Consider the following 25,206-nt stretch of genomic DNA (forward strand, 5'->3'; position numbering starts at 1 on the left):
GACTTAAACATTTGGGTCAGAAAGTCCCATCTCTGGAGAAGATGTGTTGGCGAGCCCAGATGCAGTCTACTGCTTAGTGAGACCGTCAGAAGCAGCCAACTCAGCGGACGGCTCCTCACTCAGCTGAGTCTCACAGGAGGATGGTGCACAGGCTGGAAAAAAATGACAAAGAACAAAAACAACACTTGCCATGTATCAAAGAATGTCATCAGAACTAAAATGAATGAATACATGAATGTGTCCAGGCTTTGATGACATTTTTTAGCTGTTTTATTTACCTGGCACATTACTGTTCATCTCTTCAAATGAGGTAACGTTGGAGTAATGGCCAACTTTAGCTCCTCTCATTATTTTCTGATGAAGAAGAGAAGGATTATTTCAAATTCAATTATTGATTAATGAAGAAATATTCCATCTGCATACTCACATCATATTGAACCGATTTGTCCGTCACTCACTAATCTGTGAGATCACAATTAGTCCACATAATAGACACATTACAATGACGCGTTACACATAAACAGAACTCCACCTTGAAGGAGAACTTGAATTTGGGCATCCTGAAGAAACAGCACCCTGCGGTCTCTTCCTCCTGGGCCATCTCCAGGCGGCCGGCTGCACACGCAGGAGCCTTGGTGACCTCAGCCAGAGTCTTCATGGCCTGAACCTGAGAGGAACCTGCGAATAACAGAGTGTTCTATCTATATTGTTCTACTCTTCCTTCAAAACTGGTTACGTTAGGGCAGGTTAAAGATTACTTTATACTGTGGGTTTGAAACGTGAAAATAGTTAGATCTAGTTGAGGTGATGCTTTAGATACCATCATGAACTTACTTGTGCTTGGAACAAGAGAGTCCTCACTGTCAAGGAGACTGTGTGCTCCATTCTTTGATTTCTGAAGAACACATAGCTACATCATGACTAAAAGTTATACCCTGTGCAGTACTGTATATTGTATAGTGCAACACTCCATGACCAAATTAGCTCAATTATAAGCATCATACTTTACCTTCCAATTGAATGTTGGCATCTTCAGCCAGGATGGAGTCATTTTCTTTTTGGTCTTTTCCTTATTATTTCCCTGTAGTCCAGTTACAGCTTGAATTGGTGGGAGGGCTGCAGAAGCTGCTAAGTTGGTTTGGCTACAAGTCTTTATTATCTCTCCTGTCAATTTCTCCACCAGGAAGGACTCAAAAGATGGATCTTGTGATTCCAGGGCAGAACACAGCACATCTTCAGAGCCAAACTCTCTAGTAAGATCCTTGTAAACATTTCGGTACATCAGGTGAAAATTCACTTGCTGCGGATGACTTTCATCACTTGTGATACCAAAACTTGTGTCAAGCTCACACAGAATCTTCTGGATCAATTCTCTGGAGATATCCAGAACTTTATCCGGAACTCCGTCCTGATGGGTGCCGATGGACGGGCATAAGCTATCAACTTTCTTCAGAAGTCGAATGACCAACATGGAGACTAGGGAGGCATAGTCATTCTTGTTAGACTCTGAAAGAGGGAGGTGTGGGGAAAAGATGACTGCTTCACACTCACTATTTTGTGGCAAATCAAAAATATGAGGGAGCGCAACTTTTGAGTTAGTGGTGGATGACGTCATTTCAGTGTCTTGCGGCTGTTTGTCTAAGAGTTTCTGATCCTCCCTGACTAGTTTCTTGAAGTCGTCACTGTTGGCAGATGCAGCGTTTCCCTCAAACTCTGTGGAGAGAGTCACCATGACCTCTTTGACCATCACTTCTGTGAACATGTTGAGGATACAGGATGATGTTGAGGTCTCTAGGTTCTGCTGGGAACGTTCTTGGTCCTCAGAAGATGCTGAGGGGAACAAACATGATGACACTAGTCGCTTCACAGCCTCTTCTACATAACCGTAAATAAATCCAGATGGAGCTTCATTCTGTCTCTCAGCTCTGGCTGGTAACTTGCAGAGAATGGAGTCTGAAAGGCTCTTCCCCACTGGCACAGAAATAGTCTGGAGGCCATGAGAACTTTTTATGATCTTTTGGACTTGATCCGCAATATCATGGGAGAATGCCCTCATTTTTGATTCAGAGATCAATTTCTCCAGTCTGATGGGGACGGGAACAAGTCTTTCACATTCTAAGACGGTGTCCACCACTTGGGCGATGGCTTCGTTGGCACATGCAGGAGACAATGAAGAGCCTTCCATGTTGACCATGACTTCAGGGGGAACAGGAGTGCCATGAAGTTTGGTTGGGTCTTCAATTTCTGCGTCAGCTGATCTTAAGAAGTGAGGCGACGGCAGTTGAGGGCTTTGGGACCTGTCCTTTTTTGTTTCCATGCCAATCATTCTGACTTCACTCAACAAAGCACTGAGGATCTTCTGAATCAGTGCGGTTTGCTCTAAATCTTCTGCACTCTTAAGATCAGAAAGTTCACACTGCATGGACAAAATCACTTGGCTAATGACATGTCTGGCAGAAGCCATTGTTGTCTCCTCTTTACTGTTAGAGTAAACAGATCTGGAAAACAATTTCCTCACAGCATTCTGAATGGCACTGAACATTGTTTGTGATGTTGCGTAGATCCTTCTCATAGAGAAACCTCCCATGACTCGTGTTGTCTCCACAAGATCTTTCATCCCCGCAACGACATATCCAACAACGTCATACGCTGCTGAGTGAACGTTTTGGCCTGAGTCCTCGTTCATGGAGTCGATAACATCACCGACAAGATCATCAGCAACAGACTGTGAGTGAGTGCCAGGTGGATAGAAGGCAGGAAGCTCACAGAGGTCTGTCTGGCTCTCTGCTTTGGTGTTTGACTCATGGTCATCTTTGGCAAATACCTCAGCTGGAGATTCAGGGCAGGAATCACTGTCAAGAGTGTTGAGCAAAACCTCACTCACTTGCTCGGTTGCCCTTTTCCTAAATTCAGTACCGGTCAACTGATCCAGCAAAGGAATAGAGAGTGATAGTCCTGAGGCTTTGGCATGTTCAGGCCTCATGGGTCCCTCTATTAAGACAGGCACTGCTGGCTGCAAACCATTGGCTATACGGACAGATTCTTGCAAAATCTCATCCACTTTTTTGTGTGCTGCTGCCAGGAGCATTTCATCTCTAATCCTCAGATTTCCTTGCCCCAAGGACAACTCTGTAGCCTTCTTGGTATCTGATGTGCATACCCTGTTCCAAGGCATAAACACATGTAGATATCCAGCAAAAAATTGTACTGCAAAGGTAAACTACACACTGTTGACTTAAATTTAAAAATAAGCGCAAATTTCACAAAAGGATTATATTTGCGCATGATTTACAATCAGGAAGCTCTACTTTAGGGATGCACTAGATGATCGATGTCATAAATATTAAATGCTTGTGTTTTATATATATATAAAAAAGGTTAGTAATTCCAGAGATTACTGCCCATACTGAGGTGTGAGTTGCCCTGACCTTGCTGTTCCACATGGAATCACGTATGTGACAGGAACACCCAGAACTTTTCTAAGGGCTGGGATCAGGTAATAATGAGTCGTCCGGACCACTTTCGCAACTATGCAGGCACAAAGCTGGCTAACGTCTTCTTTGGTCCCCTGAGTAAACAAAAAAAGGCCATAAGCTATTTCATTAGCGTGTTAAAGGATAAAGCATACTACAGAGTTTGTTTTGTTCTCTACACATCATGCCATTGATGACTAATATATGCATGACATTGTGAGGATGAATGTAGTCTCACAGGCACATGTAGAGCCTCACGGACAATTCTCCAATGCCTGAAAAAAAAAGGGGGGAGAGAATTTTAGAACCCAGAACATCACTATCAGACAAGTAAAGAACATTTAGAGGGGTTTTTTCTTCGTTATTATTATTCTCTCTTACTCTTCCGTCATGTTTTCCACGAGGTGGCGTACCATGGGGGACAAGTTCACATGATCCTGATCTGAAAAAGCAGTGGCCTCCAGCTATTTTTAACATGTATCGAAGGGCATGTAAAACCTAACTGTTTTAGCATGGGCACATATTGACTTGTAGACTAACAGACTAACCTGCATCAATATTTGTGGTCCTCCTTGTAGAGCTACATTCAGCCCTTGGTTCCACAGAACAGTTCTTCTTTGGCTAAAGCACAAGAATAGTCAACCATCAAATCATTCTCAGCAGCACTGAAGACTACAGTATATTGGGATACACCCAGGCCAGAGTGACCATTACACCCAGTTATCCCTTTAGCAGTAAGGTAAAAGTTCACACATTGAGAGTAGACCACAACTCCAATGCACATCTGGAATGTATTGGTATTGTATGCTGACGATAAGCAAGTATATGTTCTAAGAAATACCCATACCCGATTTAAGAAGTTTCCTTTCGCATTTATTCAGACATTATTCAGACCAACTAGCCTACAAGACAGTTTTGTTCAACATTCAATTAGCCTACACTTAAAGAAACAGTAATACGTACGTAAGACTGTAATAGCTCTTGAGTCAGCCTATTCCTGACCTTACCTCGTTTCCTTCCGACATCGGGAAGACAAATGCCCGCAAATAGGAAATTATAGTCTTTTAAAGTAGGCTATAAGTTATAGGCCTAACATCGAAGAATCGCAATGTCGACCTACACAAGGTTGAGGTTACGTTTTGTCTGACAGTATTTCAAACATCACCATGAAAACTAGGGCCTAGGCTATTATGACCTAATGAAACAGCTGTTTTGCGTCACAATGCCCTGACCTTCCTGCAGAGAACGAATTCTAGTGAATTCCAAAAAAATGTTCTAAATCGGAATTATCAGAGTAGGCGTAGTTCTTCTGAGATATTGAGCTTCATATTGAGACCATTTTTTTAAGGCCAGCAAGTTCATTATCTTGGGTTGCTAATACATTATGGTGGTTGGCAGGTCTGCAGCAGGTCTGTATCTTTAGAAAAAAATGTATGTGTACACTGTAAAAAATGATTTTGGGGGGTGGTAAATACAATCCCTGAAAATTGGTTAAAATGTACTTGCTTTTATTAATCAGCAGGTGAAATAATAAAAATTGGGTAAATTCTGCCTACACTACCTATTTTTTAACAGTAAAAACGTCTACCTAAAAATATACCCAAAGAAATCAGTTTTGCTCGCTCAAATTGATAACATTCGTTAATAATAAGCTAATTTTCATTCATTGTTGACATGGTCCATGGAGGCTCAGACGTCCCGGGACCTGATGAACACGGCGCTAAAAAGCACAAACGAGTGCGAAAGTTGCAGCCGTGACGACAGGGAAAGCGCAGGCAGAGTGATTGGTCGTGTAAAATGAACGTTGCTGATGTCTGGGTTACACAAAGCTATAACGACACAATCATTATGTTTTCTTAATGACCGACAGTTTAGTTTAGTTTATAGATAAGAAATAATTTTGCCATAAAGTAGGCTTGGCCAAATGTTCGTGAAAAGGCTTGATTTACACACCCTGTAAAGTGCCATAAGTAGGCTGGTTTACCAAATGACAGACAGTTGAATTTCTGAATAAAAATAATTTTGGTGCAGTTTTAAACGTGTAATCCCACACAAGCATAACGTGGTTAGGGAGGGGATGTGCTATTTTGGAATTTTACCCGGATACAACGAATAGCCTACTATTTTTTGATTGGATGTCGGTGGCTATTTATTTTTTGATTTGGCTGGTGAGTGGTGCGCTAGTTCTGAACCCTGCGAGAAAACCTCTCGTATCCCTGCGCCTCCTCTACTAATTATGCAGATACCTTGTCATCCCTATTTCTGCGTGAAAAATGCAAGGTGTGTCGTGTGAACTTGTTGAATTGCGTGTGTCTCACGCCCACTGCGTGAGACTTGAGAACCCTGATTTTTAATACTGATGAGAAAAAACCTCCAAAACGTCCAAAAATACATACTTCAACGAAACACCTCAGCTCATTAGGCTGTCACGGAATAAGAATATGTCCATATCTCAATTTTGACAAAAATGTCTGATAGAACCATATCATTCTAGGGGGAGGAAGTGTTAAAGCCAGCCTGGAATACAGACGAACAAAACCATCAGATTCAGATTCTGCTCTTAACCACAATTATTCAATGCACATAAAAGAAGGAAGTTTGTAAATAGAGACCTCTCTTCCAGGTCACAGCAGAAACAACTCACGCTCACACATGCTCCTTGCACTCTCTCCCGGCAGTCGGAGAGAGAGCTGATTTGGTATGTCCAAAGAACACAAATGCCTGCAAAACACAAGAGTGTGAGTGTGGAGGAAGAAAGAAGAGAAGTGAAAGGTTTCTTCCTTCTTGCAGGCACTCACTTTGATTCTCTCACACTTGCACTTTGCTCTCTCCCCTCATTTGTATCTCTACCTCTCTTTCTCTTTCTTTGTCCATTTCTTAGCTTCTTACATACTGACACCCTCTTTGCATCAATACACGCACGACACCACTCCCATTCATTTCCCCCTAGATATTTTGCTATTGGTAACCTTTTGGTTTACTTAAATAAATGAATTTTTGGTTTGAACCTTGTTGTCCGTGTCCCTATTTATGTTTCAGTCTGGGAAACGAGCTAGCCGTAACACAGGAGAGAGAGGGAGGGGTTGATTTGGGGTGTCCAAAGCACAAAGATGCCTGCAGAGCACAAGCAACTGTGTGTGTGTGTGTGTGTGTGAGTGAGACCTTGCTTGCTTTGAAAACAAAAAGGATGTGTCTCATGGATGATGCAGCAATCAGTCTTTATTCCAGTAACGAGCACCAATGAAGCACGTGGAACACACCCTGGATTCAGCTGTTCTGAAAGCCTTAACCAGCAGGTCTGAACCACAAGCACCTCAAAACTCTCACCACATGTACTGTGTACAAGACACCTCAACCTATTGGAAATGAATTTGGCTAATGCAAACAGATCTGGTAACTTTTTGTTGCCCTGTATAATAAATGTGTCTCTCTTACCCTTGTCTGAGATTGTTCTCAATGCCCGTCCCCCTTTCCCATACATCAGGAGGTAGGTGTTACTCACACCTCTTGCTCTCTGGCCCCAAGTGTATAAATGATGTCAGGCTCCAGACCTGTCACCATGAAATGAGATTTTGATGATCACATTTTTGGTGGTCACAGCAGCTGCTTTACCATTCATCTCATCTCTGGTAGGATATACTGCTACTTCTTACCCTGCATATGTCCGTGTGTGTGTGTGTGTGTGTGTGTGTGTGTGTGTGTCCGTGTGTGTCCATGAGTGTGTGTGTATTTGGTGGTATCTGGAGCACAGTCTTCCCATGAGCCTCTTGGGCCTGACAACCGATTTATTACCCAGCATGCACTCGGCACAAGGAACAGGGCTATTTCAGACACAATACCCTAGAGAGAGAGTGTGTGTGTGAGTGAGAGAGACTGTGTGTGTGTGTGTGAGTGTGAGTGAGAGAGAGAGAGAGAGAGAGAGAAGACACTGGAAAAAGAACCCTTTGATGTACAATTGATGTCCACCCCCTATTTCTTCCTCTGTCACTATACCATACATTCATTATTTCTCTTTCACTCTCTCTTGTCCTCTCCATGTGTGTGCTTGTCTGCTTGTGTGTGTGTGTGTGCGTGCATGTCTGTGTGTGTGTGTGTGTGCTTGTCTGCTTGTGTGTGTGTGTGTGCGTGCATGTCTGTGTGTGTGTGTGTGTGCTTGTCTGCTTGTGTGTGTGTGTGTGCGTGCATGTCTGTGTGTGTGTGTGTGTGCTTGTCTGCTTGTGTGTGTGTGTGTGCGTGCATGTCTGTGTGTGTGTGTGTGTGCGTGCATGTCTGTGTGTGTGTGTGTGCTTGTCTGCTTGTGTGTGTGTGTGTGCGTGCATGTCTGTGTGTGTGTGTGTGCGCGTGCATGTCTGTGTGTGTGTGTGTGCGCGTGCATGTCTGTGTGTGTGTGTGCGCGCGTGCATGTCTGTGTGTGTGTGTGTGCGCGTGCATGTCTGTGTGTGTGTGTGTGTGTGTGTGTGTGTGTGTGTGCATGTGAGCATGCATGTCTGTTTATGTGTGAGAGTGTGTGTCAATTTGTGTTCCAATTTGTACAGTACACATGTATTCTGCTGTGTGTCCAACAAATCACACTGTGCATGTGTTTGTGCTGGTACATACTGTATATGGCAAATGACTGAGTTTGTGTGTGTGTAAACATATAAACATATGAGGGGTGGAACATAAAAGTGATGCGACTTACACAGATGTGGCATGTTTTATTCTTAGTTCCCATGACAACGCTGGCCTGTGTAGCACCTGACCTACATATGTGCTGAATCAATGTAGTAAACACATTTGCTGCACACTCACAAACAAACACACACACACACACACACACACACACACACATGAAAAAGAGAGATTGAGATCCCACCCTGGAGGATCCCCCAGTGGTTAAATTGATACTACATTGGCTCTGCACTGATGATACACTTCTCATGTCTGAGTCTCAGGCAAGGGTCCCCAGTGGAGCAGGCCAAGACCAGACAAGGAGGGGGGGGGGGGGGGGATCAATGCAGCCACAACAACAACCACGAAACAAGCCAGCCATATGAAAGAGCCATGTTTGTACATGGTTTCCTTAACAGTTCAGAATGCGATGTTCACTATCAGTGCAACGGTAGCCAGCTGGTACGCAGTATGTACATTAGGGAAACCTGCCTCACAGACATGGTCTATATTGACGTGATAGCATTACGCAGTTGCACACCCATGATGCAAATCTCCTGTTCCACCATATTCCAAAGGAGCTCTATTGGATCTGGTGACCGCGGAGACCATTTGAGTACAATTGTCTCAATGAGTGAACTCATTGGCATGTCCAAGAAAGCAGTTTGAGATTATGTACTGTAAGATTTGTGACATGATGGTGCATTATCCTGCTGGAAGTAGCCATCAGAAGATGGGTAACATTGTAATCATAAAGGCATGAACATGGTCACTAACACTCAGGGAGGCTGTGACATTTCAACAATGCTGAATTGGTACTAAGGGGCCCAAAGTCTGCCAAGAAAACACCCCCCACACTATTACATCACAACCAGCAGCAGCCTGAACCATTGATACAGGCAGGATGGATCAATGCTTTCATGTAATTTATGCCAAATTCGGACCCTACCATCTGAATGAACCTTCAACCCTTTTTGCCCAGAGAACCGCTGCTCACTGCATATTTTCTCCTTTTTAGATCATTCTCTGTAAACCCTAGAGATTGTTGTGCAGGAAAATCCCAGTAGATCAACAGTTCCTGATATACTCAGACCAGCCCGCCTGGCACCAATAACCATGTCACCTTCAACTTCACTTAAAACACCTTTCTTCCCCGTTCTGATCCTTGAGCAGATCATCTTGGCCATGTCTAAATGCATTGAGTTGCTGCCATTTTATTGGCTGATTACAGTAGATATTTATGTTAATAAGAAACTGATCAGGTGTAACTAATAACATGGCCAGTGAGTGTACAATATCACTGAGACACCAGTTAGCATGCTAGCAAGCCTGTATCACTGCTTGTGCCAAATGTGGTGTTGTTGGTGTTTGCAAGGCTTTGCATGCCTTTCATGTAATTTCATCATTACTCGACTCATTACTGCTGCTTTAAGCCAATAGGTTCCCCCAAGGGTCATTACCGCACAGGCAAACCCCATGATTTTGACATGCTTTGCTGTACCATATGATCACAGGTCACAAATTCCCACTTTGATTTGATCTGTTTATTACACATATATGGGTGCTTTACCTTCAAGCTTGCAAATTCATGTAGGCCTACTGGCAGCATATGAGTGTTATTAGTCATGCTGCAAACTCCCTACAGTTACGTGTGACGTTTGAGGTGATGTGGATTGGATGCTTTCATCTTTCCATCTTGCACCTTGATTTCTGTCTCTGGGAGATGAAAAGAACATGGCGTGACGGAGGACATGGAGAGATGTAGTGGTGCAGATCATCTCCACCCGAGATGGGGAGGCATGACATGGCATGTGAAGGTGACAGTAAAGGGACATACCAAGATTTTGCAAACTTGGAAGGTGGTGGGTGGGGATGATTAACAGCAATCCACAGTCATTTGTTGCAGGAAGAAAAGTTAACTATTTCAATTGTTGTCAAATCAGTGAAAACCCCTGTAGGATTATGAACCATTTTTGTTTAAAAAAAAATCTCCTGGCATTTGAAATATGCTCGCTCTCCAACCATAACACATTATCTGCATGCTATTTCTATGTGACATGGCTTGTCCCTGTTTCATAATAAACAGGTTGAGTGGACCGCATGAGCATTTGGTTTGTTTGTCATTCAAGTGCTGTTGTTTTTAATTACCAATTAAACATTTCTGTTTGTAGTGCCCTGTGGCCCCATGGTTTATATTTGACCCGTCTGAGGGGAACTAAGGACGTCCAGCATCAGTTGACCTCAGCAGCGGGTGCTTGAGGCACTGGGGTCCCAGCATGACGCATGAATGCAGGAACATGCTGGAGAGAGGCAGGTTGAAAGCGTGATGTGGAGAGGACACACCAGTAAGGAGAGAGATGTAGGGGTGTGAGTATACATAATCTCCATGAGATGTGTAAACATCATGCATGTGCAGTCAGGGAAGCATCACCTGTCATATCCCAGTGGGAACAGCTTACAAAAAATAATGTTAAAATATACAATAATAATAATAAACCATTTTCTCTCTAATCTATGCTGTGCCATTTTTTATGTCATTGAATGTTGAACTTAAAGCTGCAGTTGGCAAGATCATATTCATATATATTCATATTCATATATATATATTTATATTGATCATATTCACTGAAACCGACACTATGCTCCGACAGAGCAACATAAATCAGCCGATTTTAGAAAAAAAAAAACACACTTCTACCTCCACCTAGAGCCTGTTATTTGTTTTGCAAAAATCCACAGCTCCCGGTTCTGCTGGTCCAATCAGAGCAGGGCTGTGTGAGATCTGACTGTCAATCACAGTCTGGTGCAGTCTGGTGCGCACTGACGAGCACAAACGCGATGAGAGGGTGCTCAGTGGTAGTGGGGGAGAGGCATGAGAGTTGTAAACATTCGAAATTTTGGCTAAGTCCCCTCAATCTGTCAGACTTGCCAACTGCAGCTTTAAGCTACCACTGTGTGTTCATGAGTATAGATCTGGCTCTGATACTATGTGGTATAGGGGCAGTGTTAGTGTAGTGGCTGAGGAGTCGTGTTGGCATGCAGTAACCTGAAAGACATGGGTTTGATTTCCAGCTGCCATTGCTGGGGCCTTGAGCAAGGTACTTAACCCTAAGTTGCTCCAGTGAGACTTGTTTTGCAATTAATTAACATCTGTAAATTTCTTTGTAAAAAAGCATCAGCCAAATAAATATAAAATAAAAGAATAAAACTAAATGTTCTAGCTGGCATGAGGACAGCTGTATGTGGAGCCTGCTGTGTCCCTATTTTCACTTATGAAGGAGGATCCAGGAGCTGACTCATCCAGACATATTTTTATGCTGAAGGCTACATGGTCTTCACCGTGAGACTGTGTTTAAAACATTCTATTGGTGTTCTAAAAGATATCTGGTGGTGGTGTTCTTCCACCATAACACATTATTTGCATGTTACTTCTGTGTGGAAATGGTTTCCCCACGCTAAACCAGAAGACATGCACCGAATCCTGATATACATCAATAGAAAATGACTGGAGCTCTACTCTCTGTGTGTGTGTGTGTGTGTGTACCTCATCATATCATCATGTGGATTTCATTCTTAATTTTGCCAAAAAAATGTAAATGGTCTGCAGCTATAGCTCTTATAAGAAAGAGCAATGCTTTAATCATCTACACAACTGTCTTAGATCGTAACAATTTAATTCTGATGAGCTGACTCAAAGTGTTAAATGGTGACTAGGGGTTGCTTAAGATGTTCATTAACTGCACCCCTAGGCTGCTCAAACAGAACGAATATTCTACTCCCTATCACTAGCTCTCCAGGCCTGACTCTTCTTATCTTCCCCCCAATCTCCGTCTGTGAGTCATCCGAGTCTCTGAGGAGCCAGACTCAGAAAGCCTTTCTGTGTACACATAACTGATCCATCGACGGCGTTCCGTGTTCTTGCCTTATTCGTTGTTATCTAAAGGGCAAATCTGATCACATAGGAGAGCACTCACTCCAGGAGATGATTTCTGTACACTCTGGTGGTGGGCTGTCTCACCCCACTCCCTCACCCTGAACTCTGTTGCTGCAGTATGTATGCAAGTGCTGCTATCTGCTGGCCACTTCCGGAACTTTACTTCGACTGTCGAATTTCCGAACAGCATCTATCTCCAATCACAGCCTACTGACACTGACACACAAGGTTATTGCACCTCATAGCCTACTTTTATTATTTGCTGTATATCTCAACCACCAACTTTCTCTGTGCCATACCCTGACTATAGTCCTCTTGCCTTCTGGTAAAGGAGAGAATCTCGAAAGTGCACCCTTATCCCAAATTGACCCTCCATGGGGTGAAATAAACTGTAATGCAACTGTAAGAAGCTATTGAACAGCTTTGCGCACATGGTCAATGAACCTTGACCCCCATAGGACCTACAATTAAAGTTAATTTGTAAAAACGGGTGTTTCAAAGTACGCAAACAACATGTGTGAGGACCACAGCGAGGCAAGTATACATTTCTGAGGGATGTGTAGGCTGTAGTTTACTTGTTACCGTCAACATATTTGTTTTGCCTGAGTGCAAGCCTGCTGTGCGTGAACCACAACTTGTTTTTGCATGTGTCCATACAGTAGCTAATAGGCCTACTGCTTTCTTACACAGAAAAGGGCTTGCCACTAACAGATTGGAGGAATTAAACAACTTCACTTCTAACTCTGCGTCTTCTTCCAGTAGTAAATGGTAAGAAAATGGAGCATCAAAACCATTTTCAGGAATACATCCTTACTTCCGATAAGCGACGTTCCATGAGGATGTTACGGTAAATGAGAGATCATCTCGCATTCCAGTCTGCGCCCCCCGGGAGACCTCGCTCAACCCGCGAAATCTGGGGGTTCACTCTCGCTATTTTTCTCCTCAAAACTGTCTAACAAGGCTAAACGTTAAAGAAACTACTGCAAATTTTAAGACAACTTCTGACAAATATAACTTTCCCAACCAACCTGAGTGTTTGTGACAGATTTAGTTTTGTGAGTCTGTGACGGAGGGAACGATGGCGTAGGCTAAGTCATTCAAAACATCCATCCCCCAATGCACAACCCCCCTCCTATCCAAAACCGCCTACGCAAGAAGGAGGAGAACCAAGAGGAACGGAGGAGGACAGACCAAATGTATGCATTTGTAGTTGAAGATTTCCAAGGAGTGAAAGTAACTCGCTAAAAGTTGTCTAGTGTCTTTAGAGAAATCTTCATCGTCATCAAAGAAGCTTTCAAGATCCAAAAGGACAACCCAAACAAATACCGTAAGAATAACTTACGTCTGCTAAACAAAACTCAAGATTCGTCTTAGTATATGGATGGTGTCACTTTAACGTTAACGTTACCTGAAAATCTGGTGAATTATGCCGATTACGGCAACACAAGGCAGCAAAGAGTGACCTTTTCATCAGGGTTTCTGCAGCCCAGTCACGCATCTCCGGCACAAGCAACTGGTTCCGTTCCGTAGCCGAGTCTGCATGTTGGAATGTCTCCCAGGACATTGTTTCACCGACTTGGATTGTCACTTTAGGCTATTTAGTCTAATGTATCGTATCCAAAGGCATCACTTTTTTCACTTATATTCAGGCACTAAACTATTGTGACTATCACGGATTCTTAGTTCTTAGTAACAGTGTTGGGTGTCCGAGTTGCTTGTCTCAATAATAGCTATATTGTTGCTATCATTTAATCCACATCGGGTACATTGTATCAATCCATCGATTGCAGTGTGAACTGCAGCGAAATACGTCAAAGGGACCTTTTCAAGGGTATAAACAGAGGGGGGGGGAACGACTGTTAGGAATCTCTTTTCATCATTGACGAGCTAATAGTGTAGTTTCGCAGTGTGACGAAGAAAATCCACTGAGACCCTGGGCCTCAAGCAGTGTAATTTCGAAAGGCCCGCCGCTTCAAAAAGCGTCTTGTTCCCAGATATGTAGCTTCTTCAGCATCGTCAGCCTGTGACTCATGCCATAGACACGCAGTTTTAAGAGGTGTTTCAAAAGAGTGGGGCAAAGTATTTATTACTCCTTGGCTTTGTGACTTCTTTTTTAATCACAGTATTTTTGTGTTTCAACCACAAAGCTAGTCAGGATTCTTCACCCTGGTATGTTTGCTGTAGCCTAAGGATATCATGTTTTCTCTCTTTAATGGAAATCAGTGTTTCCCATACATTGACTTATTTGTGACGGCCCACCACAATATCAACATTGACCGCCACACAATGATTTTCCAGGTTGTACTAAATTGTGCTTAAATCTGGTTAGCATCATAAACACGCTGTGCTAATTTTCATAAAAACTTGTGTTAAGTTAATTCTGCAAACCAACCACCACAAATGGAATTCAATTCTGTGGGAAACACTGGAAATTGAGTGCAAAATACTAGTTATGATAATACAAATATTAGTCTGCATGATATCCTACTCAAAGTAGTTTATTTCAAATATATAGTTGTCATTAAGTAGTAGCCTACACCTTTTTATTAGTTTCACACAGTATGTTTTTATGTGTTAGTGATTATAATTATTGGGTATGTCCCATCTATCCTATCACATTTTAATTCTAATCCAACAAATCATATTACAATAGACAGGATTCAAATATTTCAAGAGATAAGATAGGGCTTTGTCACTCAATGATATTCAGGGGTACAAAAAACATTAAACTTGATTTGAGATCCTGCTATGTTCATGCTTTCATTATCTCAAAATGATGTAGAGAAATTACTCACAAATTGTAATAATCTCAGGTGGATAGTGTTATTGAAAGGCAAGTAACACTTACTGCTGAGTTTGCAACAGCTTAACGGCCCATCACATCTATCCATCTGTGTGTGTGTGTGTGTGCCTGCGTACGCACATCACATGCCATTATGTTGTAATCAAGGCTCTTTTAGACAAGGATAGCCGTCACACTTTCTTTTGACAACTGCGTAAGTGTGTGTGTGTGCATGTTTTTAAGGACAAGTAAGGAGAAGTGAAATAGTCTGGGTGGCATTAAGAGGAAGGCTATGAGGTTGAGATTGTTTTTCAATGGATTTTCAAGAATGACTCACTTTTAACATTTGAGCACTGAGGATGACTCTTTAATTTCTGTCCCCCAGGACCACTGACTGTTCCTCCGGCCTCGTCGACCACAAACTAGGACCATGGGTTGGCTGCTGTGTGGGATGACCCGTGTGTGTGCACTGTGCGTGTGTGTGTGTCTGGCGTCCATCTGCGCCGAGGGCTGCCTGATGATCAGCGAGGTCAACAGCGACAACCCCAAGTTCGACACGCACGAGTTTGTGGAGCTGTTCCACTCGAGCGGCACGCGCACCCCGCTGAACGGCTACACGCTCGTCCTGTACAACGGCAACGGCAACCTGGCCTACCGCGTGGTGGACCTGACCGGCCACTCCACCGACGAGCGGGGCTTCTTCCTGATTGGCTCGCGCGAGCTCAGTCCCCAGCCCGCCGTGGCGCTCCCGCCCAATAGCATCCAAAACGGGCCGGACGCAGTGGCGCTATACGGGCCGGGGACGTCGGCGTTCGAGGAAGGGGATTTTGTGCGGACCGAGGGCCTGGTGGATGCACTGGTCTACGCCACGCGGCGGGGCGGTGACGTTGAGGGCCTGGCCGGCCACCTGACCCCTGGCTCGCCACCGTTTCTGGAGGACCCGTCGCTCTTCGACGAAGACGAGTCCATCCAGCGTTGCTTGGAGACGGAGCACCACTGGGCCTTCCGTGTGGCTCCGCCCACCCCGGGACGAGCCAATAACTGCACACTGCCAGCTCCCGCCCTTGCCCGCATCGAGGAGCTGCGGTTGGGTGGTCTGGCGACGAGTAGGCATGTGGAGTTGAGCGTCGCCACGGAGATGGGTGCCATGGCACTGGTGGTGTTTGATGGACAGACAGGAGCGGTCAGAAAGACGATGGATATTGCGGGCTCAGGTCAGAGCTCTCTGAGGCTTCTGTCTGTTTCCATAGACACCAGTGGGACAGGTAATACACACATACAGGACACACACACACACACACACACACACACACATACTTACCGACATACACAAACACAAAGAGACTCACACATACACACAGACACACAGACATACACACATTAATGAAGTCACACACCCAGAGACACCCAGAGATACATTCTCAGTCACAGTCACACAGGCCTGCATACATAAACACACACACACACACATACACACACGACACGCACACAGATTTATACATACACTGGAAAAATACAAGGCACACACACAAGAATACAAAGCATACAGTCTTGTGTATAGGCATAGGAGTCTTCCTTCTTCTCTCACACTTCTCTCACTCGCCAAATGGGTGTCAAGGAGATGACCTCTGACCTGAAACTTCATTTTCTCGGTGATAACACTCCTGGCAGCTGGCAGGATGTGGCAAACCACAGACTAGACACACTCCTGGGCAGCTATGTATTTGAGGGGATACTATATTTAAAGTGAAGTCCGAATTTTGAACACAGAGATAGTTTTTTGTTTATGTCTCGCACAATGTATCATCTCTTGTTTTGTGCTTACTGTATGTCATTTGGCATTCATTTGTGGATAAATCTAAATTTATGATGTATCAACAGTATACTTGGTGACCTTGACAGAGATCTATGTGAAAACCGGATTTTTCCTTTTAACAGTGTCATCACGTTAGAGGCATTGTCCGATTTAGACAACCAAACTACACCCTTCTGTTTCCCACAATACACCCATCGATGGAGATCGATCAAATCAGAATGATTGCTCACATTGTACAGCCCACATTTCGCTGAAATGTTTTTCAGCTTCCTCATTATCCTAACCAAGCTGTGTTTAACTGCACAGAAAGATTTAAGTACAAGTCATAAGTACGATTTAAGTACAAGTACAAGACTGCTATGTAATGTCACCTTAACAACCACCGGTGCAGTACAAGTCATAAGTAAGACTGCTATGTAATGTCACCTTAACAACCACCGGTGTAGTAGAAGTCATAAGTAAGACTGCTCGATTTTTGCAGCACCAGTACATGCATCTTTGCATTTCCTGGCAACAGATCAAAGAGTTGTAGACACAGGTGAACTGTTTTGCTTAACAGTCATCCTGTTGTTTACTGTTACTGCTACTGCACACAGACACACACCCCTCTTTGTTCTACCCACATGTTTTTACCAGTCTTGAACATGTTGACATGTTTGTCAAACATGAAATCTCAGAAGCATAGCCTTTGCTAATTGTGTTTATGCAGCAATTGTGTTTATACCATCAGTTACATTGCACAGATATTCATTGTTTAAATCATTATGGTGCTGTAGTTTGTCTTTAACTGATCGTGATTGAGCCAGTAAAATTATGTAAGGTGCAATGTATGTTGTTTTTGTTCTTAAAATGCGTGTGTTGAGTGTTATTACAAAATCTTTTTTATGTACTTATTTACATATCCCTGACCCAGGGTCACAAAAATGTATGTTATGTGTGTTATGAAGGGACTGAACTGCACAACAAATTGTACTTTTATTAAGCCTTCTGAGTTTCATAATTGTCTAGAGGGGTGTTTGTTTTGATTGCAACAACACAATATTTCACTTTTTGTTTTTTGTTATTCAGTGTTTGATTGATTGAGGTGGGTCTTTAATATTCTCCTTCCCTTGACTGCAGGCTCCACGAGTGGGGCGGTGGTCTTGTATGAGGGGAAGGTGGCCGACGTCCTGTCCCAGAGCCTCGTAGAGCCAGTCGATGCCTTTGTGTTCTCTGCCGATCCGCAGTCCCTCAACGCCACGCTTCTCGAGACCCTGACACCAGGACGCCAGCCCTACACCCTCACCCATGGGTAACTACAGCAGCAGCTCCCAGTCTGCTCTTAGGCTTTGACTTTGCCGCACGCTGTTGATATGTGAACTCATCTTCGGTGCACCTTGTTGGCTGGGTTTGGTTATAGCTCAGTCCAAGCCACTATGGTTGACTCCTTGACTCCTGTTGAATTTCACAAAAAGTGCATTGTAGAGATGCAGACTTTCCCTCCAAAAGTACAGTCTATGATTCTAATTCAATACAATTTGGCTGAATTCAGTGAATTGCTCCTCACAGTCCGCTAACTGTGTGTTGGAGTGGAATTGCTACAATTTGAAGTGCCAATATACATTTCACATTACTTTGTAATAATAAACTATGTGTCCTTGGTCTTGGGATCTGGGGGAATCATTACTTTGTCACACACTGTTACTGTTAGGAATCTTCCCAAAAGCTGGTTCACTTTCCATGTTTGTAATGGGATACTTTTGTACACTTGTTCTACAGTACATAAGCAAAGAAACTAGCAAAAAACTAGCCTGGCCACTTCACTCTCACCTGACCCAGAGAACCACAAATTGCTTTACAGCAATTGTGCAATAGTCAGCTATTTTAATGGAATCATGTAATATTGCCATATCAGTCAACATGGCTCTTATCTCTTATCTCTTATTATTATCTTTGCTAGTTTGTAAACAAATCCACGTGAGCCGTGCCCAAGGGGAAGATTGCAAGTCATAAGTGGTATTTACGACAGTTGTGTAAAATACAATACTTCACAACTGTACTTCACAACTGGAAGCACTTTAAACTGAAAAAAAAAACTACCATTCCTGTTATGACCTTGTTGAGATCAGGGCTACAACTGACTATTATTTTCATGGTTGATTAATCTGTCAATTATTTTATTGATTAGTCGAGTAGTTGTTTAATTGATAAAATGCCATAAATGATGAAAACATGTTTTTGAGTGCTTCCCAAAGTCCTAGAATATGTCCTCTAATGCTTTGTTTAGTTTGCATGCCAAATATATTTGGGCAATTCCACGCAAAACTGTCACATCCATAACGTCAACACAATGCCATGGTATTTAGTTGGCGTTATGGATGTGACAGTTTTGTGTGAAATTGCCCATTTAGAGTACTGTCATAGAGGTGTAAATAAATCAGAATATATTGAAGTTTAAGGAGGTAAAATTAGATAATTAATTTAAAAAATGATGCAGACTTATGATTAAGAATTACCAAAATAGTTGACGATTAATTTAGTAGTTGACAAAAAATCGACTTATCGATTAATTGTTGCAGCCCTAGCTGAGAGGATACTGCTTGGACTTGGAGTTCAGCCTTTGATATGGAGCAAGTGAATGAATGACTGATTCTGATTTTTTTCCCTTCAACTTATATCTCATTAGTTGACCATATCGTTATATTCAAGATTTATATTTCATTTTACCCACTACCCATTCAGAGGTTTCAACAAGGAGATTAAATAGCCAAGTGCATGGTTTCCTTCAGTCTGTGCATGTGTTAATGACTTGTTGCACATCTCTGATAAGCTCACCTTTACCCCCATCTCATCGCTTTGGTGCCTGGTATGTTAGTGGACAGTGTAATCAAGAAAAATATTTCCTGTTTAGAAGACCCAAGGATCAGCGGCTAAAAAACTCAAGTGATTATCAGAGAACATTATTGTGTAAACACCTAACTGCAAATGGAACCATTCAGCTGAAGCTTTAAACTTGCCTTTGGCTGCATGTTTGTGGTATTGCATATGAGTCATTGAGAAAGAACTAAATGTCCTGTAAGCAGAAATGTTTGGTTTGTAAGTTGTTTATTTACTGGATATTGGATATGTTGCTACACTTTTTATATTGTATTTTTACTTAAATTATTTTTTTATTTCATTTCACTTGTATACTCCTTTTAGATATGTGCAGTGCAGTGTTCCTACTGTATAATACTGCATACTTCGTACTGCAGACTCATTCATTCATACTTAATGTGCAGTGTAGCAAATCTGCTATTGTACTGCACACTTTGTAGGAACTGGCACATGCAGAACCAATTAGGGTCACATTTGGAACTAGTGAAGTGAGGATGGGTCTCTTATTTGGGAGTGGAATTTCAACTCTATAAATAGAATTGAAATGAAACGGTGCTTTAACAGATTCTCCCGTTTTGCAGTTGGGAGGATGGCCTGTCACTCAGTCGCTGTGGTGTTGCTGATTGGTCCAGAGACTCCGGTACCTTCATGGAGGCGGTATCCACACCATCACTACGCAATCACTGTCCTTGGCCAAAGATCTGCCCTCATGACATTGGTAAATTCATTCATCATTCAACCTCTTCACCTTTAGACCCTTCCCCATATGTTTTTTCCCTTAAGCCTTGTCCACAGGTTTTCTCTCTTTCTCTCTTCCCTTCTTTTTTTCTCTCTCTTACTCTGTCATGCATTCCATTTCTCACACAAAATCTGGCTTGGAGTAGATCTTCATGGCCTGTCAGCAGTTGCTATGCTGGTGTCTAGTTCGTAGTATTGCTTTGTTGAATATGTGTTATTTTATGTTATAATGTTATTTATTTGTTAAAGATATGACCGTGTATATTTATACCCAGCTGTGGGTAAATACCAGGCTTAAGTATATAAGTATATATATATATATATATATAATAACTAATAATGTTATTTATTTGTTAGAGATATGACCGTGTATATTTATAGCCAGCTGTGGGTAAATACCAGGCTTATGTGTAATTGTAGATTATAAGTTGTTCTGGTGGGTGCTGGGTAGGTCTACATTTTTAGATGTCTCCCACCTGATCACAGTCAAGATGAAATCGCCTGCTGGAAGACCAACAGTATACCTGTATAAATATAGAGCCCCGATTGGCATTCAAATGTTGCCATGGTAACCTATTATTCAGCTCAAACCACAGGTGTCTGACTGTCTGGCCCCCACAGGTGTGTTGAAATTTGTGGAAAGGTCACACATTCGACTGTAAATGAGTAGAACGTTATTGTTTTTGAGAGAGATAAGCGTTCTAGTGTGTTCAGTCCAGTCTTACTGTGTCCATTTCTGATTGGTGGGTCCCTGTCTAATATCTGTGGCAGTGATTCCAGATGGGACGCCGCCGCCCACCCTCACTCCGTGGTTGGGGACGGACTTCCTGTTGAACGAGGTGAACTCTGATTCGCCGGGCGTGGCGGAGAACACCGAGTTCATCGAGATCTGGCACCCGTCGGGCACTCGCACGTCCCTCGAAGGGGTGTGGCTCCTGCTCATCAACGGCCAAACTGGGCGGCCCTATAAGGAGATCAGCCTGTCCGGCTTCTTCACTGACGCCAACGGCTACTTCCTGATCGGCAGCAACGGGCTGGAGCCAAAGCCGTCCATCCCACTCCCGCCCAACACCGTCCAGAACGGCCCCGACGCCGTGGCCCTCTACCGCAGTCAGGAGCCGCCCTCCCAACAGACAGGCACGCCCAGGCTAGGGCTGTTGGACGCCGTGGTGTACCGGGTCCGTGGCAGCGATAAGGATGGCTGGATGCTGACCGAGGCGCTCACACCCTACCAGCTGCCCCTGCTCGAGGACCCGCAGGCGTTGCCGGGAGACGAGAGCATCAGCCGCTGCCAAGGGAGGCCCAATACGCTCTCAGCATTTCGAGTGAGCTAATTTCCTGTTTCCTGTTTTACTCAAACCAAACTCAAACCAAACCAAAGGGCATGGATTAATGCCCCGTTCGATTTGTCTATTAGCGAACTCGGTGCTCGTCAGTGACGTCATGTCATACGAGCTGTTTGCGTTCTGTTTGTCAACCAGCTGCGCTACCGTGTGTTAACATTTGGCTATTGTTAGCACTTGTTACTAGCCAATTTGTAACGAAGCATTACTAAGTGTTTTACCCAAACAAACGTCATAGCATCATAGCGACAGATAGAGGTTGGACACTGTTGTTTCTACGACTGATTTAATGTGACACAAATCTAACAGAACTGCTAATAAACAGAGCATACAAGGCTCGCATTTACTGTTAATGGGCGCAGCCATCTTGAAAATTCAAACTCGTAGTACTCTGGGTCCGATCGAGTTGACTAGTCGTGGTAGAACTTTAGAGGGTGTTCCCTGGGCGTTTCCTTTGCAAGTTTGAACAGAAAACAGCTTGGAAAACGACTTGAACAGACAAATAGAATGGGGCATAAGCCTAGTCCTAGTCCTAGACTGAAAGAAAATGTATCTCCATTGAACAGCTGAAAAGGTTTTAGTTCAGGATTAGGCTCAATCTATGCCAATCAAATACTTTGTGTGTTTTAGGTCGGCCCACCCACTCCCATGGCAAAGAATGTGTGCCCCCATCCACCCTCCCCTGAGGGCCTGGCAATCAATGAGGTGGGTGGAGCCTTGGGGCCCAACCACACCCAGGAGAGCATGTTTGTGGAGCTGATTGGACCACCTCGGACCAGTCTGGATGGATTGGTTCTGATGGTGTTTGAGGGCGGGACCAGAGAGGCGATCCCTCTCCAGGGTCACATTGGAGCTGATGGCCTTTACCTACTCAACCACACCTCTGGGACAGGTGTGTGTGTGTGTGTGTGTGTGTGTGTGTGTGTGTGTGTGTGTGTGTGTGTGTGTGTGTGTGTGTGTGTGTGTGTGTGTGTGTGTGTGTGAACATGCAATGAGCATTGTTTGTAAAGTATGTTACTGCTATTATTGTTATTACAGACATATTATAGACAGCAGTTGTGTTTATGTGTGTGATTAAAAATTTGTGGTGTGTGTATGTGTGTTGCAGATGCTGTAGTCCTGTGCTATGGTGTCGGGGTGTGTGATGCTGACTCTGAGATTTTGGACTCTGTGATCTTCACTGATGTGCCACTGCACCTGAAGAATCTACCAGCCAGCACTGGGCATATAAACCCTGCAATCAGGTTAGTGTGTGTGTGTGTGAGTGTGTGTGTAAGAGAACGAAAGAGAGACAGAATTGAGTATGTAGGGATAAACTAATCTGTAATAGTGTTTTTTTGCACACATACACAGAGGGAGTTATATATATTGTAGTTCAGTGTTTCTTAACTGGTGGGTCGGGACCCAAAAGTGGGTCAAGGAGCGTGTGGTTAAAAAAAGAATCGCCCATTTCAAATGCTACCCTATCAAATTTACTGCCGGACCTTTGTTTTGATAGACTTTATTTGTATGCCAGTCGTTGCCATGGACATAGACCATGTTTATGTGACAGTAGACATAATTTTAGCGGTAAATATGGCAAAATGACCCTGAAGTAGGCCTATGGATGAAGAGAAAGGGACAGAAACCCCAGTGTGTGCTGTGCAGTGAACAACACGAAGCCAGCAAAACTAAAACACCACATGGACACAAAGCACCCCACTGTCAAAGACAAACTTGTCAAGTACTTTGAAAGGCAACTTCACATCACATCAGCATGTTCCAAACAAGTACACGCACTTTGCACGTCTTACCACATAGCTCACCTTGTCAGTTGGCTTGAATGTAAAATATGGGTCACCACTTAATGACCCTGGGAAAAGACAGGCCTGTTAAGAAACACTGTTTTAGTTTTATGTGTGATTATGTATTATGAGTTTGGAAAATATCAATATGTATCATACGTGTATCGAATTGGGGGGCAGCCGTGGCCTACTGGTTAGCGCCTGGGACTTGTAACTGGAGGGTTGCCGGTTCGAACCCCGACCAGTAGGCACGGCTGAAGTGCCCTTGAGCAAGGCACCTAAACCCTCACTGCTCCCCGACCGCCGCTGTTGTTGCAGGCAGCTCACTGCGCTGGGATTAGTGTTTGCTTCACCTCACTGTGTGTTCACTGTGTGCTGAGTGTCTTTCACTAATTCACAGATTGGGATAAATGCAGAGATGAAATTTCCCTCACAGGATCAAAAGAGTATATATACTTATACTTATACTTATACTTAAATATCAATATGTAACATAGGTGTGTGTGTGTGTTTGCAGGGCAGTGGCTGATGGGCGCATCTCCTTGAGCCGGTGTTCCTGCTGCCAGCACAACTCCCCGTCCTCCTGGATCACTTCCTCCCCAACACCGGGCCTGCCCAATCACTGCCCAAGCCCCACCTACTCCAGCACCATCCACCTATGCCTGGAGCCCCAGCCACTTGACGGACAGGACCAAGCAGGAAGTAGGTCCCTACAGTCGAACCCCAACACTACCGCCCATTTATCAGCATTTGTTATCAGCGCTGTCTATCCTGTGATGTCCTCCAAAGTTCCACTCATGTCTGAATAAACATCCATGTGCAGCTCCCATACTTTAGTACATTGAGAAATCACACACACACACACACACACACACACACACACACACACACACACACACACACACACACTCACAAAATTATTGTGTAAGAGACCTTTAGCCACACTGTCTGAAGTAACAGAATTTGAGTGACGATGATCAGCAGTTAGTCACAACTTTAGTCACAGTCAGGCTTTCTCTCTCTGTCTCTCTCTCTCTCTCTCTCTCTCTCTCTCTCTCTCTCTCTCTCTCTCTCTCTCTCTTTCTCTCTTTCTCTCTTTCTTGTGCAACACATCAATGTCACCAATAGTGTCAACACCATGTTATATAAATTGAGATGTATAGTACTTGTATGTAATTAAATGAGCATAACTATAGCTCTGTGTGTGGGCACAAATGGCAACTATATACTTTAACACATTAATTACTACTACATACTTACTTTTTGCTTATTTACAGATGATTTATTACGGCTGAGATAAGGAACATTGTGTTTGATTCGTTTTCTTTCAGGTAATCACACTAATGAGAATCTAGAGCCAGTCAGTACAGGTAATTATCTCCCCATGATCAGAATGAAACTGACACGTCCTGACATGAATTAGGCTACCCAACATCTGTTTTATCTCTGTTAGATTTAAGAGTTATGTAGAGACTGGGTTTGATTATGGGTTCTCTCACATACTATCATGTTGTTGTATGCTGATATACTGAAGTCTTATTTTAGTGTTTTGGCACAGCTTTCTGATACATCAAGCACAAACTGCCATACTGTTTTGTTATAATAAGTATCCAGGGTCATCCCTCTTGGATTTAAAAATGAGGTTTGAAAAAGTAAATTATTCCAGAATGAAAATCAGATTTAATCTGTAAAAATAACAATAACGATTTAAAATGAAATAACAGCCCATCTTTGTTCATATTAGCCTATCTATGATCCCACCAGAGTTTCTAACATTGTACAAAGCGATAGAAAGCAAATACACTTTGATGCATCAACTTGTAGGCAACT

General features: G+C 43.3%; 2 protein-coding genes across 3 annotated transcripts in view; one reads left to right on the top strand and one right to left on the bottom strand.

Annotated features, from left to right (window-relative positions):
- LOC143138098 (uncharacterized) lies at window positions 1-13,838 on the bottom strand. Its single transcript, XM_076298533.1, has 9 exons — window positions 13,466-13,838; window positions 4,022-4,094; window positions 3,855-3,915; window positions 3,712-3,748; window positions 3,429-3,568; window positions 1,010-3,161; window positions 835-895; window positions 279-678; window positions 1-152 (listed from the first exon to the last, which is right to left on the bottom strand). The coding sequence occupies exons 1-8, from the start codon at window positions 13,619-13,621 to the stop codon at window positions 458-460; spliced, it is 2,901 nt and encodes a 966-aa protein (XP_076154648.1). The 5' UTR covers window positions 13,622-13,838; the 3' UTR covers window positions 1-152; window positions 279-457.
- Window positions 13,238-25,206, top strand: part of LOC143138099 (uncharacterized) — a 15,952-nt gene continuing 3,983 nt past the window's right edge. Inside the window, exons 1-9 of one of the 2 annotated variants that reach the window (XM_076298534.1) lie at window positions 13,238-13,384; window positions 15,225-16,104; window positions 17,775-17,946; window positions 20,093-20,229; window positions 21,021-21,574; window positions 22,223-22,484; window positions 22,701-22,836; window positions 23,894-24,078; window positions 24,708-24,746. In XM_076298534.1, the coding sequence (XP_076154649.1) occupies window positions 15,270-16,104; window positions 17,775-17,946; window positions 20,093-20,229; window positions 21,021-21,574; window positions 22,223-22,484; window positions 22,701-22,836; window positions 23,894-24,078; window positions 24,708-24,746 (2,320 nt within the window). In that variant the 5' untranslated portion in view covers window positions 13,238-13,384; window positions 15,225-15,269. The remainder of the gene's footprint in view (window positions 13,385-15,224; window positions 16,105-17,774; window positions 17,947-20,092; window positions 20,230-21,020; window positions 21,575-22,222; window positions 22,485-22,700; window positions 22,837-23,893; window positions 24,079-24,707; window positions 24,747-25,206) is intronic. The other variant, XM_076298535.1, reaches the window with a different exon arrangement.

The sequence above is a fragment of the Alosa pseudoharengus genome, unplaced genomic scaffold, assembly GCF_046254945.1.
Source record: "Alosa pseudoharengus isolate Yale_2024_CS ecotype anadromous, Long Island Sound unplaced genomic scaffold, YU_APseudo_1.1 YU_APseudo_1.1_scf_21, whole genome shotgun sequence".
NCBI lineage: Eukaryota > Metazoa > Chordata > Actinopteri > Clupeiformes > Clupeidae > Alosa > Alosa pseudoharengus.